Here is a 20,019-nt window from a genome sequence, read left to right on the forward strand (position 1 = left end):
AAAAGAAGAGAAAATGATACCAGCTGGAAAACTGGGTTGATATAATAAAAGATTAGAGAGTACTAGAAATGATAATAACATCATGGGTAAATATATCTCTTTAAAAGGTGATGTTTAAAACATAAACACAATATATTGTGGAGTTTATAACAATATGTGACAGCAATGACAATAGTAATACAGAGGCTGGGAAGGGAGAAATGAGAGGATACTGTTATAAGGTTTCTATAGTATATAGGAAGTGATACAATGAAGAGAGAGGGTGATAAGTTAAAGAAGTATACTGCAAACTTAGCAACAACCAAAATAACACAAAAGAATTATAGCTAATAAGCCAACAAATAATATAAAATGGAGTTATAAATACGGTCAATCTAAGAAAACGCAGAAAAAGAAGAGAAAAGGAGCAAAAATCAGATGGGACAAATAGAAAACAAATTGCAATGTGGTAGATTAATTACTTACATTAAGTGTAAATTGGTCTAAACATTCTAATTAAAAGGCAGAGGGCTTCCCTGGTGGCGCGGTGGTTGAGAGTCCGCCTGCCGATGCGGGGGACACGGGTTTGAGCCCTGGTCCGGGAGGATCCCGCATGCCGCAGAGCAATTAAGCCCATGATCAACTGCTGAGCCCGCATGCCTAGAGCCTGTGCTCTGCCACAAGAGAAGCCACCGCAATGAGAAGCCCGATTAAAAAAAAAAATTTTTTTTAAATGCAGAATTTTTTCAGATTACATAAAAGCAAAATCCAACTATGTGCTGCCTATTAAAAAAAAAACATTTCAGATACAAAGGCCAAGAGGTAAAAATGATAGAAAAATATATACCGGGCTAAAACTTAACATTGTTAAGATGTCCCTTCTCCTCAAATGGCTATGTAGCTTCAATGCAATCCCATGCTAAAATCTTAGCAGGTATTTTTTTTTTTGTAGAAATTGATAAGCTCATTTTGAAACTGGGGATGCATAAGAGCTAGAAGAGCCAAAACTACTTGAGAAGAAAAAATTTGGAGAAGTTATTCCACCTGATTTCAAGTTAATGTAAAATTATACTCAAAGAAATAAATACAGTGTAGTATTAGTATCAAGATTGACAAATTGATCAATGGAACAGCATAGAGAGTCTAGAAATAGACTCATTTAAAGAAAAAAATAAAAACCACAGAAAAACAAAATGTTTTTCAATGTATATGTTGCACCATATACAAACTTAACAAAATGTATTTCATAGAACTAAATGTAAACAAACTGTAAAACTTCTAGGTATAAACATAGGACAAATCTTTGTGAAGTGGGGTTAGGTAAAGATTTCTCAGATATAATGCCACAAAAGCATGATTTATAAAAGACAAAATTGATAAATTGGACTTCATCAATATTAGGAAATTCTGCTCTTCAAAAGAAACTCTTAAGACAATGAAAAAAGTCACTCAGTAGGGTGGGGAGGCTTTATAAGTATAAATATATAATTCCCTGTGTATGAGTGTGTGTGTGTGTGTGTGTGTGTGTATAATTTGCAGACCTCACATATGAAAAATTACTTTCATTATAATTAAGAACTCTGAAAACTCAATAATAAAGCAATTTAATAAAAAATTGGCAAAAGATTTGACCATCTATTTTACCATCAAATATATATATATAGATAATAAAGAGGCACATGAAAAGATGCTCAACACCAATAATCATTAGGGAAATATAGATTAAAACCACAATAAGGTATACTAAGTCATGACTAGGATGTGGAGCAACTGAAACTCCTATACGGTGCTGATGGGAATATGAAACCACTTTGGAAATAGTTTGGTATTTTCTTAAAAAGTTAAACATATGTTTACCATATGATTCAACCATTCCAATCCTAGATATATAACCAAGAGATCTGAAAGCATATATTTAATGACTTTTACCTTAATGTTTATAGTATGTTTTATAATAGCCAAGAAACTAGAAATAGTTTGAATGTTTGTCAACAGGTAAAGGAATAAAGAAGTTGTAGTATTTACTTACAATGGAATACTACCCAGCAATAAGAAGGAATGCATATCGATATATACAACAGCATGGATGAATTTCAAAATTATTATGCTGAGTTTAAAAGCTAGACATAAAAGAGTACATATCATATGATTCCATCTATATAACATAGTGGAAGTGCAAAGTAATGTATAGTGATAGAAAGCAGATCAGTGGTTGCCTGGGAACTGGGAAGTGGAATGGAGGCACAGAGGGGCATGGAAGAATTAAAAAAGGACGTGAAAAATTTTGGAGTAATGGACATGCTCATTATCTTAACAGTAATGATGTCTTCATGGCTGTATGAGTATGTCAAAACCTATAAAACTGTACACTTTAAATGGTGTAATTTATTGTGGTTTCATTATACCTTGATAAGCTCTCTGAAAATTTTAAGAAAATGTAGAAGTAACACACATGATTGGCATAATGTAAACATTTAGTAAATAGTAGTTTCTTTAAATTATTATTTTTATTCCTCATTATGCTTTAAGATCTTTGAAATTTGAAACTGTATTGGAGTCATGTCAGCATCATGGCACAGAGTGAGACATTACCTTTGTCTCTCCCCTTCAATATTCAACCAGTAAAACATCCACAGCTGAGCAAAGCTGACTCTGCCCAACATACCAGAATGCCAGAGAATTCTGCATTTCTGTACATCTACATATGGGTGGTCTAGGACACTTAGGGGAGATAGAACTGAGGAAAGAGCAGAGGAGGTGCCTGCGATTAAGGCCCTCCAGCCTCAGCAGCTGTGCCCACAGGCCCATATCATTTAGCAGCAGCAAGGGAGGCAACACACATGACTTTGGCCTTCTGGCCACAGTGACAGCTGTGGCCACAGGTAACTGGGCTGCAGTGACAGCAGGGCCTGGGACACCATCCCCCTCCCCCGAACTGCAAACCAGACAACACCAGACACAGCAGAGGTGCCCACGCAACCCTGACTCCTCTCCCACCCTCACCCTCTGTGGCAGAGCTTGAGACTCAGGATATCCTGAGTAACTTTTATTTTATACAGCAGCAGCAGAATACACGTTCTTCTTAGGTACACGTGGAACTTTCTCAAGGATTGACCATACGGTGGGACACAAAACAAGTCTCAGTAAACTTAAGAAGATTGAAATCATATCAAACATCTTTTCTGATCACATCCATGTTGTTGCATATTATAGAATTTCTTTCCTTTTTAAGGCTGAGTAATATTTCAGTGTATGTTTATACCACATTTTGCTTATCCATTCATTCATCAGTGGACACTGGGGTGTTTCCATTTCAGCTCTTATGAATAATGCTTCTATGAACATGGGTGTACAAATATCTCTTCAAGACCCTGCTTCCAATTCTTTGGTGTATGTACCCAGATGTGGAATTGTTAGATCATATGGTAATTCTATTTTTTAATTTTTTGAGGAACTGCCTTATTGTTTTCCACAACCCTGTACCATTTTAATTCCCATCAACAGTACATAAGGGTTCCAATTTCTCCACATTCTTGCCAACACTTGCGCTGTGTGCAAGCTGCTCTAGGAACAGGTGCACTGTTGTTTGTCACATGGCTGGGGGTGGGGGATGGGTAGTTGCTACTGTGCTAATAGCTGAAATTGACCAAAATTAACCGCAATTTACCCTCCACATCTTCCCCTGGTAGTTTGCAAGCCTTCAAAACAATCCAGAGTTCTAAAAGAGTTATGTCAGACAGATTCTGCCAGTGTAATTATTGTCTAGATGGAGAAATGGATTCCTGGTGCTTCCTACTCTGCCATCTTCCAGAATCCTCTCTGTATATATTTTTTGTATACAAAGAGCATATGATAATATAAAATTGAGAGTAATAGCTGAAAACCGTATAATGCAGTCCTAATTTTGATTTTGTGAAATGTTGTTTCTAAGCTTGAGTTCTCTCTTTGCTCAGCCAGTCTTTCTTTCAGACTTTATACTTCCCTGTCATCAACAAAGCCAAAAGTGTGGATGGCAGCTGGATTGGCTGTAGCTTCATCAACTTACAGAATTTCCATAGGGGTGGCCAGTGGTTAGGAAGCTAAATATGAATGGAATTGAGAAGAGTGAGCAAATAGTTTAAATAGTTCGGTGTGTAAACTGGTTTTTATAAGGATAGGCTTCTTTTTCCTTCTCTCTCTTTTTTTTTTTTTTTTTTTGTATGGTCATGGCTCAGAGGATTGTGCTGGTTTGGAATGTTAGCTTTGGCAGTATTTTGAGAATCTACACATGCGGTCAGTCTATTTGTAAGGAACTCAGGGTATTAGATTAAATAAGAGTAAAACCAAAGTTGAATGAAAAAGTCTAGATATTGAGGTTGGTCACCTCCACAAGTCATCAAGAGACTGACCTTTCTTTTGGTTTCATCTTAGGAGCTTTTGTTTCTTCCTAAGAAGCCACTTTCTTCTCTAAATCTAGGGCTTACCAATGGAGTTATGTAGGTATACTTGGCAACCAAGGGGAGGGGAGGGAGCAGGGCAGTTCTGTAGCATCCATGCCAATAGAAAGACTACCAAACCCCTCTTCCCCAAAAAAGGACCCCTATTAATTTAGAAAGTTTAAGCCCTATGTGATATAAAACCTTACAGTAAAAATTCATACTATTCTTACTGTTGTTCTATTAATGTCAATGCTAATATTTATTTTTTAAGGGAACAACATTTATATTCTGTATAATTCAGTTTTGGTAATATTTGTTTTTCTAATTATGCATTACTAATTCTGATTTAAGGAATATTATTATTATTATTATGTAACATCTTTATTGGAGTATAATTGCTTTACAATGGTGTGTTACTTTCTGCTTTATAACAAAGTGAATCAGCTATACACATACATATATCCCCATATCTCCTCCCTCTTGCATCTCCCTCCCACCCTCCCTATCCTACCCCCTAGGTGGTCACAAAGCACCGAGCTGATCTCCCTGTGCTATGTGGCTGCTTCCCACTAGCTATTTTACATTTGATAGTATATATTAGTCCATGACACTCTCTCACTTCGTCCCAGCTTACCGTTCCCCCTCCCCATGTCCTCAAGTGCATTCTCCACATTTGCGTCTTTATTCCTATCCTGCCCCTAGGTTCTTCAGAACCTTTTTTTTTTTAAGATTCCATATATATGTGTTAACATATGTTATTTGTTTTTCTCTTTCTGACTTACTTAACGCTGTATGACAGACTCTAGGTCCTCACTACAAAAAGCTCAATTTCGTTTCTTTTTATGGCTGAGTAATATTCCACTGTATATATGTGCCACATCTTCTTTATCCATTCATCCGATGATGGACACTTAGGTTGTTTCCATCTCCGGGCTATTGTGAATAGAGCTGCAATGAACATTTTGGTACATGACTCTTTTTGAATTATGGTTTTCTCAGGGTATATGCCCAGTAGCGGGATTGCTGGGTCATATGGTAGTTCTATTTGTAGTTTTTAAAGGAACCTTCATACTGTTCTTCACAGTGGCTGTATAAATTTACATTCTCACCAACAGTGCAAGAGGATTGCCTTTTCTCCACACCCTCTCCAGCATTTGTTGTTTGTAGATTTTTTGATGATGCCCATTCTAACTGGTGTGAGGTGATACCTCATTGTAGTTTTGATTTGCATTTCTCTGATAAATAGTGATGAGCATTCTTTCATGTGTTTTTTGGCTGTCTGTATATCTTCTTTGGAGAAATGTCTATTTAGGTCTTCTGCCCATTTTTGGATTGGGTTGTTTGTTTTTTTGATACTGAGCTGCTTGTAATTTTGGAGATTAGTCCTTTGTCAGTTGCTTCATTTGCAACTATTTTCTCCCATTCTGATAGTTGTCTTTTCGTCTTGTTTATGGTTGCCTTTGCTGTGCAAAAGATTTTAAGTTTCATTAGGTCCCATTTGTTCATTTTTGTTTTTATTTCCATTTCTCTAGAAGGTGGGTCAAAAAGGATGTTGCTATGATGTATGTCATAGAGTGTTCTGCCTATGTTTTCCTCTAAGAGTTTTATAGTGTCTGGCCTTACATTTAGGTCTTTTTTTTTTTACAACTTTATTGGAGTATAATTGCTTCACAATGGTGTATTAGTTTCTGCTTTATAACAAAGTGAATCAGTTATACATTTACATATGTTCCCATATCCCTTCCCTCTTGCATCTCCCTCCCTCCTACCCTCCCTATCCCACCCCTCCAGGTGGTCACAAAGCACCGAGCTGATCTCCCTGTGCTCTGCGGCTGCTTCCCACTATCTATCTACCTTACGTTTGGTAGTGTATATATGTCCATGCCTCTCTTTCGCTTTGTCACAGCTTACCCTTCCCCCTCCCCATATCCTCAAATCCATTCTCAAGTAGGTCTGTGTCTTTATTCCTGTTTTACCCCTAGGTTCTTCATGACATTTGTTTTTTTCTTAAATTCCATATATATGTGTTAGCACATGGTATTTGTCTTTCTCTTTCTGACTTACTTCACTCTGTATGACACACTCTAAGTGTATCCACCTCATTACAAATAGCTCAATTTCATTTCTTTTTACGGCTGAATAATATTCCATTGTATATATGTGCCACATCTTCTTTATCCATTCATCCAATGATGGACACTTAGGTTGTTTCCATCTCTGGGCTATTGTAAATAGAGCTGCAATGAACATTTTGGTACATGACGTTTTGAATTATGGTTTTCTAAGGGTATATGCCCAGTAGTGGGATTGCTGGGTCATATGGTAGTTCTACTTGTAGTTTTTTAAGGAACCTCCATACTGTTCTCCATAGTGGCTGTACCAATTCACATTCCCACCAGCAGTGCAAGAGTATTCCCTTTTCTCCACACCCTCTCCAGCATTTATTGTTTCTAGATTTTTTGATGATGGCCATTCTGACTGTTCTGAGATGATATCTCATTGTAGTTTTGATTTGCATTTCTCTAATGATTAAAGATGTTGAGCATTCTTTCATGTGTTTGTTGGCAGTCTGTATATCTTCTTTGGAGAAATGTGTATATAGGTCTTCTGCCCATTTTTGGATTGGGTTCTTTGTTTTTTTGCTATTGAGCTGCATGAGCTGCTTATAAATTTTGGAGATTAATCCTTTGTCAGTTGCTTCATTTGCAAATATTTTCTCCCATTCTGAGGGTTGTCTTTTCATCTTGTTTATGGTTTCCTTTGCTGTGCAAAAGCTTTTAAGTTTCATGAGGTCCCATGTGTTTATTTTTCTTTTTATTTCCATTTCTCTAGGAGGTGGGTCAAAAAGGATCTTGCTGTGATTTATGTCATACAGTGTTCTGCCTATGTTTTCCTCTAAGAGTTTGACAGTTTCTGGCCTTACATTTAGGTTTTTAGTCCATTTTGAGCTTATTTTTGTGTATGGTTTGAGGGAGTGATCTAATCTCATACTTTTACATGTCCCTGTCCAGTTTTCCCAGCACCACTTATTGAAGAGGCTGTCCTTTCTCCACTGTACATTCCTGCCTCCTTTATCAATGATAAGGTGACCATATGTGTGTGGGTTTATCTCTGGGCTTTCTATCCTGTTCCATTGATCTATCTTTCTGGTTTTGTGCCAGTACCATACTGTCTTAATTAATGTAGCTTTGTAGTATAGTCTGAAGTCAGGGAGCCTGATTCCTCCAGCTCCGTTTTTTGTTCTCAAGATTGCTTTGGCTATTCTGGGTCTTTGGTGTTTCCATACAAATTGTGAAATTTTTTGTTCTAGTTCTGTGAAAAAATGCCAGTGGTAGTTTGATAGGGATTGCATTGAATCTGTAGATTGCTTTGGGTAGTAGAGTCATTTTCACAATATTGATTCTTCCAATCCAGTAACATGGTATATCTCTCCATCTATTTGTATCATCTTTAATTTCTTTCATCAGTGTCTTATAATTTTCTGCATACAGGTCTTTTGTCTCCTTAGGTAGGTTTATTCCTAGATATTTTATTCTTTTTGTTGCAGTGGTAAATGGGAGTGTTTTCTTGATTCCACTTTCAGATTTTTCATCATTAGTGTACAGGAATACCAGAGATTTCTGTGCATTAATTTTGTATCCTGCTACTTTACCAATTCATTGATTAGCTCTAGTAGTTTTCTGGTAGCATCTTTAGGATTCTCTATGTATAGTATCATGTCATCTGCAAACAGTGACAGCTTTACTTCTTCTTTTCCCATTTGAATTCCTTTTATGTCCTTTCCCTCTCTGATTGCTGTGTCTAAAACTTTCAAAACTATGTTGAATAAGAGTGGTGAGAGTGAGCAGCCTTGTCTTGTTCCTGATCTTAGTGGAAATGATTTCAGTTTTTCACCATTAGGGATGATGTTGGCTGTGGGTTTGTCATATATGACCTTTATTATGTTGAGGAAAGTTCCCTCTATGCCTACTTTCTGCAGGGTTTTTATCATAAATGGGTGTTGAATTTTGTCGAAAGCTTTCTCTGCATCTATTGAGATGATCATATGGTTTTTCTCCTTCAATTTGTTAATATGGTGTATCACGTTGATTGATTTGCATATATTGAAGAATCCTTGCATTCCTGGAATAAACCCCACTCGATCGTGGTGTATGATCCTTTTAATGTGCTGTTGGATTCTGTTTGCTAGTATTTTGTTGAGGATTTTTGCATCTATGTTCATCAGTGATATTGGCCTGTAGTTTTCTTTCTTTGTGACATCCTTGTCTGGTTTTGGTATCAAGGTGATGGTGGCCTCATAGAATGAGTTTGGGAGTGTTCCTCCATCTGCTATATTTTGGAAGAGTTTGAGAAGGATAGGTGTTAGCTCTTCTCTAAATGTTTGATAGAATTCGCCTGTGAAGTCATCTGGTCCTGGGCTTTTGTTTCTTGGAAGATTTTTAATCACAGTTTCAATTTCAGTGCTTGTGATTGGTCTGTTCATATTTTCTGTTTTTTCCTTATTCACTCTTGGCAGGCTGTGCATTTCTAAGAATTTTCCATTTCTTCCAGGTTGTCCATTTTATTGGGATAAAGTTGCTTGTAGTACTCTCTCATCATCTTTTGTATTTCTGCAGTGTCAGTTGTTACTTCTCCTTTTTCATTTCTAATTCTATTGATTTGAGTATTCTCCCTTTTTTTCTTTATGGGTCTGGCTAATGGTTTATCAATTTTGTTTATCTTCTCAAAGAACCAGCTTTTACTTTTACTGATCATTGCTATTGTTTCCTTCATTTCTTTTTCATTTATTTCTGATCTGATTTTTATTATTTCTTTCCTTCTGCTAACTTTGGGGGTTTTTTGTTCTTCTTCCTCTAATTGCTTTAGGTGCAAGGTCAGGTTGTTTACTCGAGATGTTTCCTGTTTCTTAAGGTGGGATTGTATTGCTATAAACTTCCCTCTTAGAACTGCTTTTGCTGCATCCCATAGGTCTTGGGTCATCGTGTCTCCATTGTCATTTGTTTCTAGGTATTTTTTTATTTCCTCTTAGATATCTTCAGTGATCACTTCGTTATTAAGTAGTGTATTATTTAGCCTCCATATGTTTGTATTTTTTATAGATTTTTTTCCTGTAAAAGGTATCTAGTCTCGTATCGTTGTGTTCAGAAAAGATACTTGATACAATTTCAATTTTCTTAAATTTACCAGCGCTTGATTTGTGACCCAATATATGATCTACCCTGGAGAATATTCCGTGAGCACTTGAGAAAAATGTGTATTCTGTTGTTTTTGGATGGAATGTCCTGTAAATATCAATTAAGTCCATCTTGTTTAATGTATCATTTAAAGCTTGTGTTTCCTTATTTATTTTCATTTTGGATGATCTGTCCATTGGTGAAAGTGGGGTGTTAAAGTCCCCTACTATGATTGTGTTACTGTCGATTTCTCCTTTTATGGCTGTTAGTATTTGCCTTATGTATTGAGGTGCTCCTATGTTGGGTGCATAAATATTTACAATTGTTATATCTTCTTCTTGGATCGATCCCTTGATCATTATGTAGTGTCCTTCTTTGTCTCTAATTGTCTTTATTTTAAAGTTTATTTTTTCTGATATGAGAATTGCTATTCCAACTTTCTTTTGATTTCCATTTGCATGGAATATCTTTTCCCATCCCCTTACTTTCAGTCTGTATGTGTCTCTAGGTCTGAAGTGGGTCTCTTGTAGACAGCATATATATGGGTCTTGTTTTTGTATCCATTCAGCCAATCTGTGTCTTTTGGTGGGAGCATTAATCCATTTACATTTAAGGTAATTATCGATATGTATGTTCCTATTCCCATTTTCTTAATTGTTTTGGGTTCGTTATTTTAGGTCTTTTCTTTCTGTTGTGTTTCTTGCCTAGAGAAGTTCCTTTGTAAAGCTGGTTTGGTCATGTTGAACTCTCTCAGCTTTTGCTTGTGTGTAAAGGTTTTAATTTCTCCATCAAATCTGAGTGAGATCCATGCTGGATAGAGTAATGTTGGTTGCAGGTTTTTCTCCTTCATCACTTTAAATACGTCCTGCCAGTCCCTTCTGGCTTGTAGAGTTTCTGCTGAAAGATCAGCTGTTAACCTTATGGGGATTCCCTTGTGTGTTATTTGTTGTTTTTGCCTTGCTGCTTTTAATATGATTTCTTTGTGTTTAATTTTTGACAGTTTGATTAATATGTGTCTTGGCGTATTTCTCCTTGGATTTATCCTGTATGGGACTCTCAGTGCCTCCTGGACTTGATTAATTATTTCCTTTCCCATATTAGGAAAGTTTTCAACTAGAATCTCTTCAAATATTTTCTCAGTCCCTTTCTTTTTCTCTTCTTCTTCTGGAACCCCTATAATTCGAATGTTGGTGCATGTAGTATTGTCCCAGAGGTCTCTGAGACTGTCCTCAGTTCTTTTCATTCTTTTTTCTTTATTCTGCTCTGCAGCAGTTATTTCCACTATTTTATCTTCCAGGTCACTTATCCGTTCTTCTGCCTCAGTTATTCTGCTATTGATCCCATCTAGAGTAATTTTAATTTCATTTATTGTGTTTTTAATCGATGCTTGATTCATCTTTAGTGCTTCTAGGTCCTTGTTAACTGTTTCTTGCATTTTGTCTCTTCTATTTCCAAGATTTTGGATCATCTTTACTATCATTATTCTGAATTCTTTTTCAGGTAGACTGCCTATTTCCTCTTCATTTGTTAGGTCTGGTGGGTTTTTATCTTGTTCCTTCTCCTGCGGTGTGTTTTTCTGTCTTCTCATTTTGCTTATGTTACTGTGTTTGGGGTCTCCTTTTTGCAGGCTGCAGGTTCGTAGTTCCCGTTGTTTTTGGTGTCTGTCCCCAGTGGCTAAGGTTGGTTCAGTGGGTTGTGTAGGCTTCCTGGTGGAGGGGACTAGTGCCTGTGTTCTGCTGGATGAGGCTGGATCTTGTCTTTCTGGGTGGCAGGTCCACGTCTGGTGGTGTGTTGTGGTCTGTCTGTGGCCTTATTATGGTTTTTAGGCAGCCTCTCTGCTATTGGGTGGGGTTGTGTTCCTGTCTTGCTAGTTGTTTGGCATAGGGTGTCCAGCACTGTAGTTGCTGGTCGTTGAGTGAAGCTGGGTGCTGGTGTTGAGATGGAGATCTCTGGGAGATTTTCTCCATTTGATATTATGTGGAGCTGGGAGGTCTCTTGTGGACCAGTGTCCTGAAGGTGGCTCTCCTACGTCAGAGGCACAGCACTGACTCCTGGCTGCAGCATCAAGAGCCTTTCATCCACACGCCTCAGAATAAAAGAGAGAAAAAGTAGAAAAAAGAATTAGAAGAAGAAGAAAAGAAGAAGAAGAGGAAGGGAGTGGGAGGGGAGAAGAAGAAAGAAAGAAAGAGAAAGGAAGGGAGGAAGGAAGGAAGAAAGGAAGAAAGAAAGAAAGAAAAAAAAAGGAGGGAGGAAGGAGGGAGGGAAGGTAGGAAAGAAGAAAGAGAGGAGATAAAGTAAAATAGAGTATAGTATGATAAAATATAATAAAGTTATTAAAATAAAAAATAATTATTAAAAAATTTTTTAAAAAAAGCAACAGTTGGATAGAACCCTGGGAGAAATGGTGGAAGCAAAGCTATGCAGACAAAATCTCACACAGAAACATACACATACACATTCACAAAAAGAGGGAAAGGGGAAAAAAATCATAAATCTTGCTCTCAAAGTCCACCTCCTCAATTTGGGATGATTCGTTGTCTAAAGCAGGGAAGGAAGGAAAGAAAGAAAGAAAGAAAGAAGATAAAGTAAAATAAAATAAAGATAAAATAAAGTAAAGTTATTAAAATAAAAAATAATTATTAAGAAAAAAAAATTAAAAAAAAACGGACAGATAGAACCCTAGGACAAACGGTGGAAGCAAAGCTGTACAGACAAAGTCTCTCACAGAAGCATACACATACACACTCACAAAAAGAGGAAAATGGGAAAAAAATCATAAATCTTGTTCTCAAAGTTCACCTCCTCAATTTGGGATGATTCGTTGTCTATTCATGTATTCCACAAATGCAGCGTACATCACGTTGATTGTGGAGCTTTAATCTGATGCTTCTGAGACTGCTGGGAGAGATTTCCCTTTCTCTTCTTTATTCTCACAGATCCCGGGTCTCAGCTTTGGATTTGGCCCCACCTCTGTGTGTAGATTGCTGGAGGGCATCTGTTCTTTGCTCAGACAGGACGGGGTTAAAGGAGCAGCCCCTTCGGGGACTCTGGTTTACTCAGGCCTGGGGGAGGGAGGGGTACGGTGTGCGGGGTGAGCCTGCGGCGGCAGAGGCTGTCGTGACGTTGCAGCAGCCGGAGGCGCACTGTGCGCTCTCCTGGGGAAGCTGTCCCTGGATCCTGGGACCCCGGCAGTGGCGGGCTGCACAGGCTCCCCAGAAAGGGGGCGTGGACAGTGACCTGCGCTCGCACACAGGACTCTTGGCGGCGGCGGCAGCAGCCCCAGCATTCCACGCCCATCTCTGGAGTCCGCGCTTTTAGCCGAGGCTCGCGGCCGTCTCTGGAGCTCCTTTAAGCAGCGCTCTTAATCCCCTCTCCTTGCACACCAGGAAACAAAGAGGGAAGAAAAAGTCTCTTGCCTCTTCGGGCGGGTCCAGACTTTTTCCCGGACTCCCTCCCGGCTAGCCATGCTGCAGTAACCCCTTCAGGTTGTGTTCACACTGCCGCCAACCCCAGTCCTCTCCCTGTGCTGGACCGAAGCCCGAGCCTCAGCTCCCAGCCCCACCTGCCCTGGCGGCCGAGCAGACAAGCCTCTGGGGCTGGTGAGTGCCAGTCGGCACTGATCCTCAGTGCGGGAATCTCTCCGCTTTGCCTTCCGCACCCCTGTTTCTGTGCTCTCCTCCGCTACTCCAAAGCTCTCCCCCTCCGCCACCCACAGTCTCCGCCCGCGAAGGGGCTTCCTAGTCTGTGGAAACCTTTCCTCCTTCACGGCTCCCTCCCACTGGTGCAGGCCCCGTCCCTATCCTTTTGTCTCTGTTTATTTTTTCTTTTGCCCTACCCAGGTACGTGGGGAGTTTCTTGCCTTTTGGGGGGTCTGAGGTCTTCTGCCACCATTCAGTAGGTGTTCTGTAGGAGTTGTTCCACGTGTAGATGAATTTCTGGTGTATCCCTGGGGAGGAAGGTGATCTCTGCGTCTTACTCTTCCGCCATCCACATTTAGGTCTTTAATCCATTTTGAGTTTATTTTTGTGTATGGTGTAGGGAGTGTTCTAATTTCATTCTTTTACATGTAGCTGTCCAGTTTTCCCAGCACAATTTATTGAAGAGTATGTCTTTTCGCGATTGTATATTCTTGACTGCTTTATCAAGCATAAGGTGACCATATGTGCATGGGTTTATCTCTGGGCTTTCTATCCTGTTCCATTGATCTCTATTTCTGTTTTTGTGCCAGTACCATACTGTCTTGATTACTGTAGCTTTGTAGTATAGTCTGAAGTCAGGGAGCCTGATTCCTCCAGCTCTGTTTTTTGTTCTCAAGATTGCTTTGGCTATTAGGGGTCTTTTCTGTTTCCATACAAATTGTAAAATTTTTTGTTCTAGTTCTGTGAAAAATGCCATTGGTAGTTTGATAGGGATTGCATTGAATCTGTACATTGCTTTGTGTAGTATAGTCATTTTCACAATGTTGTTTCTTCCAATCCAAGAACATGGTATATCTCTCCATCTATTTGTATCATCTTTAATTTCTTTCATCAGTGTCTTATAGTTTTCTGCATACAGGTCTTTTTTCTCCTTAGGTAGGTTTATTCCTAGGTATTCTATTTATTCTTTTTGTGGCAATGGTAAATGGGAGTGTTTCCTTAATTCCTCTTTCAGATTTTTCATCATTGGTGTATAGGAGTTCAAGAGATTTCTGTGCATTAATTTTGTATCTGGCTACTTTGCCAAATTCATTGATTAGCTCTAGTAGTTTTCTGGTAGCATCTTTCGGATTCTCTATATATAGTATCATGTCATCTGCAAACAGTGACAGCTTTACTTCTTCTTTTCCGATTTGGATTCCTTTTATTTCTTTTTCGTCTCATTGCTGTGACTGCAACTTCCAAAACTATGTTGAATAATAGTGGTGAGAGTGGGCGACCTTGTCTTGTTCCTGACCTTAATGGAAATGGTTTCAGTTGTTCACCCTTGAGAACGGTGTTGGCTCTAGCTTTGTCATACATGCCCTATATTATGTTGAGGTAAGTTCCCTCTATGCCTACTTTCTGGAGGATTTTTTATCATAAATGGATGTTGAATTTCGTTGAAAGCTTTTTCTGCATCTGTTGAGGTGATCACATGGTTTTTATCCTTCAGTTTGTTAGTATGCTGTATCACATTGATTGATCTGCATATATTGAAGAATCCTTGCATTCCTGGGATAAACCCCACTTGATCATCGTGTAAATACTGTTAATGTGCTGTTGGATTCTGTTTGCTATTATTTTGTTGAGATTTTTGCATCTGTGTTCATCAGTAATATAGGCCTATAGTTTTCTTTTTTTGTAACATCTTTCTCTGGTTTGTTATCAGGGTGATGGTGGCCTCGTAGAATGAGTTTGTGAGTGTTCCTCCCTCTGCTATATTTTGGAAGAGTTTGAGAAGGATAGGTGTTAGCTCTTCTCTAAATGTTTAATAGTATTCACCTGTGCAGCCATCTGGTCCTGGGTTTTTGTTTGTTGGAAGATTTTTAATCACAGTCTCAATTTCAGTGCTTGTGATTGGTCTGTTTATATTTTCTGTTTCTTCCTGGTTCAGTCTCAGAAGGTTGTGCTTTTCTAAGTATGTGTCCATTTCTTCCAGGTTGTACATTTTACTGGCATATAGTTGCTTGTAGTAATCTCTCATGATCCTTTGTATTTCTGCAGTGTCAGTCATTACTTCTTTTTCATTTCTAACTGTGTTGGTTTGAGTCATCTCCCTTTTTTTCTTGATGAGTCTGGCAAATGGTGTATCAATTTTGTTTATCTTCTCAAAGAACCAGCTTTTAGTTTTATTGATATTTGTTCTTGTTTCCTTCATTTCTTTTTCATTTATTTCTGATCTGATCTTTATGATTTCTTTCCTTCTACTAACTTTAGGGTTTTTTTGTTCTTCTTTCTCTAATTGCTTTAGATGTAAGGTTAGGTGTTTTGTGGAGATGTTTTTTGTTTCTTGAGGTAGGATTGTATTGCTATAAACTTCCCTCTTAGAACTGCTTTTGCTGCATCTCGTAGGTTTTGTGTCATCGAGTTTTCATTGTCATTCTTTTCTAGGTATTTTTTGATTTCCTCTTTGATTTCTTCAGTGATATCTTGGTTATTTAGTATTGTATTGTTTAGCCTCCATGTGTTTGTATTTTTTACAGGTTTTTTCCTGTAGGAATATTATTTTTTAACAGAATACAATTTTTTCTCCATAAGTTTGCCTCATACAATATAATTGTGACATTGTGTTCTTAAATATGTCCTCATTTATCAGTTCTTATTTTGAGAAATTGCTGTATTCCATGCATTTGTATTTGATGCTAGCTTGTTATTTATTTCATGAAGTTTTTTTTTCTGGCTCTGAATAATATTAGTACCATTTACCAATTTTAGATGGAATTCATACCAATACCTGGAGTCTAATACATTCTAAAATAGCTAAAGCATTAGAAATTTTGGCAGTCAAGCCCCAAAGGTTTTTTCGATCTAAGTCAGCTTAATATGATGATACCTAACTAAAAATGGATTAGTAGAAAAATGTTCTTTTAACTGTATATTCTGTTTCTGCTTTCTTCTTAATCTTTTCTTAAAAAGTAACTGTAACTGGCAATCAGAATGATGGCACCATAAATCAGGCTGCCTCCTCTCCATTTCCAGCTCCAGCTTATCTACTTTTTCTGAGTCAAGCAGCTACTGATGCAAATAGGCAGGTGGGACCTGGAGGGTTTCAGCCAAGACACCTGTTGTGATGCTTTCCCTCTCTGGGACAAACTCAAGCCTGAAACACTGTGGAGGAGCACTTGGAAAGAATTTGAAGGGCAAGTGACTGAGAGAAAAAGACTGCAACTGAGAATCCCATATCCATTCAAATTATTCACCAGTTGTGGCGAAAGAAAGATATTAGCAGTTGGGAAAAAAGTGAGAGAACATGTGTATCTGAATACCCTATCCAAGAAAAATGCTTGTGAAATGAATCAAATATTTTTAAGAGCAAAAATACTTATAAAAGACAAATTACTTTTAAAAGTCTGGCAAATCTAACAATGTGTTTGTCCCCATAGTTGGAAATGATCCCTGTATTTCACCAATAATTTAGGAAGTTATGTTTGTATAGGCAAATGTACTATCTTGGATAGATTTTTTTTTTTTTTTTTTTTTGCGGTATGTGGACCTCTAACTGTTGTGGCCTCTCCCATTGCGGAGCACAGGTTTCGGATGGGCAGGCTCAGCAGCCATGGTTCACGGGCCCAGCCAGTCCATGGCATGTGGGATCTTCCCGGATAGGGGCACGAACCCATGTCCCCTGCATCGGCAGGTGGACTCTCAACCACTGCGCCACCAGGGAAGCCCTTGGATAGATTTTTTTTTAACAGAATCAAAAATCTATCTGTATGCTTTTATATCTGTGAAATTAATTGCTTTGAATTCATGAATATCCTAGTGATGTAGTTAGAAGAATCCTGAGATTTGGAGTCAGAAGGTCTTAATTTCAGCCTGTCATTTACTAGTAAAGGCAAGTTAGTAAACTACTCTTATTCCCTGGTTTTCTTTATCTTTGAAATATGAATCCTGTATTATAGATTGTTAGAGGAATTAATAAAATATAAATACGTCTTAACAGGTGTTTTTATCGTAATCATCAACCATTAAGACTCTTTAGGGACGGTAATCACCATATTTTTTTTTTTTTTTTTTTTCTTTTTGCGGTATGCGGGCCTCTCACTGTTGTGGCCTCTCCCGTTGCGGAGCACAGGCTCCGGATGCGCAGGCCCAGCGGCCATGGCTCACGGGCCCAGCCGCTCCGCGGCATATGGGATCCTCCCAGACCGGGGCACGAACCCGTATCCCCTGCATCGGCAGGCGGACTCTTAACCACTGCGCCACCAGGGAGGCCCCACCATATTTTTAAGACATAGATTTTAACTGGGGGAGAGAGGGAGCTGCTATGGATGGGGTTTTTTGGGTTAAGAGACTTTAACAATATTGTTAATATTTACTGAATATGGGTACTCATCACTTTGTATATTTGTTTTAAATATTTCTTATTTGGTAAAAATAATCTTTTCTTATGAAATATCTATAACTTTCCCATGAAATATCTTAACCAATAAAGTTTCTCACATTTTTCTATCAAACATCACTGCTCACTAGGATACTCTGAAATGTATACTTCATAATTCTGTGCTTGCTTGAGATCTGCTAGTCAGAACATTATTTCCTTCTTGCCATTCTAGTTATGCTATGTTGCACAAAGTATCAATATCATGTTTCTACTGTGTTTGTTAAGTAGATGGCAGAGATCACAGACTGTCTGTTTTGGGATTGAATCTGGCTCTGAGAAGTACTGTTTATTCCACACAATATTTGTCTTTATGGTGACTTAAAGTCTCAGGAAAAAAATCAAGAAGTTTTATTACCCTTGATTTGCATTTCTGCATGACAACAGTGAGTTGGTGCTGAGTACCAGCTGCTTTCTTTAGCTGGGCCATGTGCTCCACAGTTCTGCACACTCACTATGCTCCCTAATACTGATGTCAAATGTCATTCGCCTTTCATCATTATAAATGTTCGTGTTAATTGCTTGACAGTTTCCTTTATAACTGTTAGAGAGATCATATTCAGTAGATGTCACAGTCTTCTGTTGATATTTTGCTATGATATTTTAATTTGATGTCACATTTTTAATATTGATAACTTTATAAAGCACACTTACATTTTTTTCTACAAACATATGACATAAAATATCCTTTTTGTTTGTCAACTCCTACTTCTCTCATATCCAATCAGTCCTTTCATGTTACCAATTAAATGTTTCTCAAATCTAGTTCTTCCTGTCCAGCCTTACTGCTACTGCTCCTCCCCAGGCCCTCATCATCTCTCATCTGGAGTTCTTTAATTGCTCCCTAACTGAGCTCCTTGCCTTCTGTCACATCTTTGCAGTTCATCCTCAAGTATATTGCTAGAATGATGTGTCAGAGTGCAGATCTCATTTCGTCACCCCACTATTTCAAATTCTTCCAGGTCTCTCCGTCTTATATGTCAGGGGTCAACGTCTTTTCCTTAAAGATCTACATAGTAAATATTTTAGACTTTGCTGGCCATAAGAGCCCTGCCGCAAATAGTTGACTCTGCTGTTGTTGAGTTGAGCACAAAAGCAACCATGGACAATATATAAACCAACGGGCATGGCTATGTTCCAATAAAACTTATTTACAAAACCAGGTTTAGGTCATAGTTTGTTAATCCCTCTTCTATGATATAAAAGGCTAGCCCTGTCTTCTTTCCTGTCTCATCTACCACTCTCCTATCCTGTTTCTTACAGTTTCTTCAGAAGCGCCATTCAAATTCTTACACTTTTCTGAGCACAACATCTTCTTTCCGTATCCAATTATATAATTCTTTTCATTCAGGCTGTTTTTTCACAAATAGCAAAACATTCAAATATATCTTGTAAAATGTTAATTCTCAAATGATGGTATCGTATATAAACATGAGATTATTTAGTCACTTACTGACATCTTAAGAAATGTAAAGTCTTAAGTATTAAAAACAGTTTTTAACAAGTCTTTCATAAAGACATTAACCTTGATACAATCCATCTTATAGTTTGGATACCATCAACATATTATCCAAAAATCTCAGAATAAGGTCACTGATAGGAAAGTAGTTTCAACATTATCAACTGTATTGAATCAAAGTTCATTGAGAGAATAATTTTAGGACAGTTAGTAGGAATTGAAAGCAGTAACTCACATTGTGTCCTATCTTTATCACAATTGCTCCTTTCAAATACCGTAAGGAAAGCAGAAAATATTTGGTTTTAGGATATAATTTGCCTGAGGTATTGGACTTTAAGTTGCTATTTAAATTATAATAGGTCATTTTGCATGTTTCCATATGCAAAGAAACAACACAACTTGAGAGTATGTTGTTAAATGTGTGGGGTTTGCCTCCTTATTAAATTACATGTATTTAGGCTGTTGCTGACTGGTACATGTTGGATAACAAATAAAAGCTATTGCAGTAAAAAAAGAAAAAGAAAAAGGAAGAACTTCATTCTTGAATCATAATAATGAAAAGTGTGATTTGATTACTAGGGTGAGAGAGTAGATTGGTAGAGCTGCTGTGATGGAATTTTGTTAAGATGTGGGTGGATATTAATACTGATTATGACAAAGTTCTCTAAATTTTCTGATACTCACATAATAATGCATTAATTTAAAGCTCTGTTAAAACTGCCTTGTAAGTGTCTTTTATGGTTTATTTTTAGCCACCAGCTGAACAGGCCAAAGCAAGACTACAACTGGTTCTTGAAGCTGCTGGTAAGTATTAATAATTAACTTTATTTAAATGAAAATATGTGAAATAAATCCTAGCATGCTTACAAATGGGTCAAAGAGCAAAACACCTATTTTCATATAGCCTCACAAATTTGTGAGATCTTTG

The 20,019-nt window shown here is 37.8% G+C and overlaps 1 protein-coding gene across 3 annotated transcripts in view; it reads left to right on the plus strand.

The window, feature by feature from the left end:
• RSRC1 (arginine and serine rich coiled-coil 1) overlaps positions 1-20,019 on the plus strand; it is a 449,373-nt gene that overhangs the window by 244,007 nt on the left and 185,347 nt on the right. For all 3 annotated transcript variants that reach the window (XM_060099069.1, XM_060099068.1, XM_060099067.1), the window contains one exon: positions 19,844-19,895. In XM_060099069.1, the coding sequence (XP_059955052.1) occupies positions 19,844-19,895 (52 nt within the window). The remainder of the gene's footprint in view (positions 1-19,843; positions 19,896-20,019) is intronic.

This window comes from Mesoplodon densirostris, chromosome 5 (assembly GCF_025265405.1).
Source record: "Mesoplodon densirostris isolate mMesDen1 chromosome 5, mMesDen1 primary haplotype, whole genome shotgun sequence".
Lineage (NCBI taxonomy): Eukaryota > Metazoa > Chordata > Mammalia > Artiodactyla > Ziphiidae > Mesoplodon > Mesoplodon densirostris.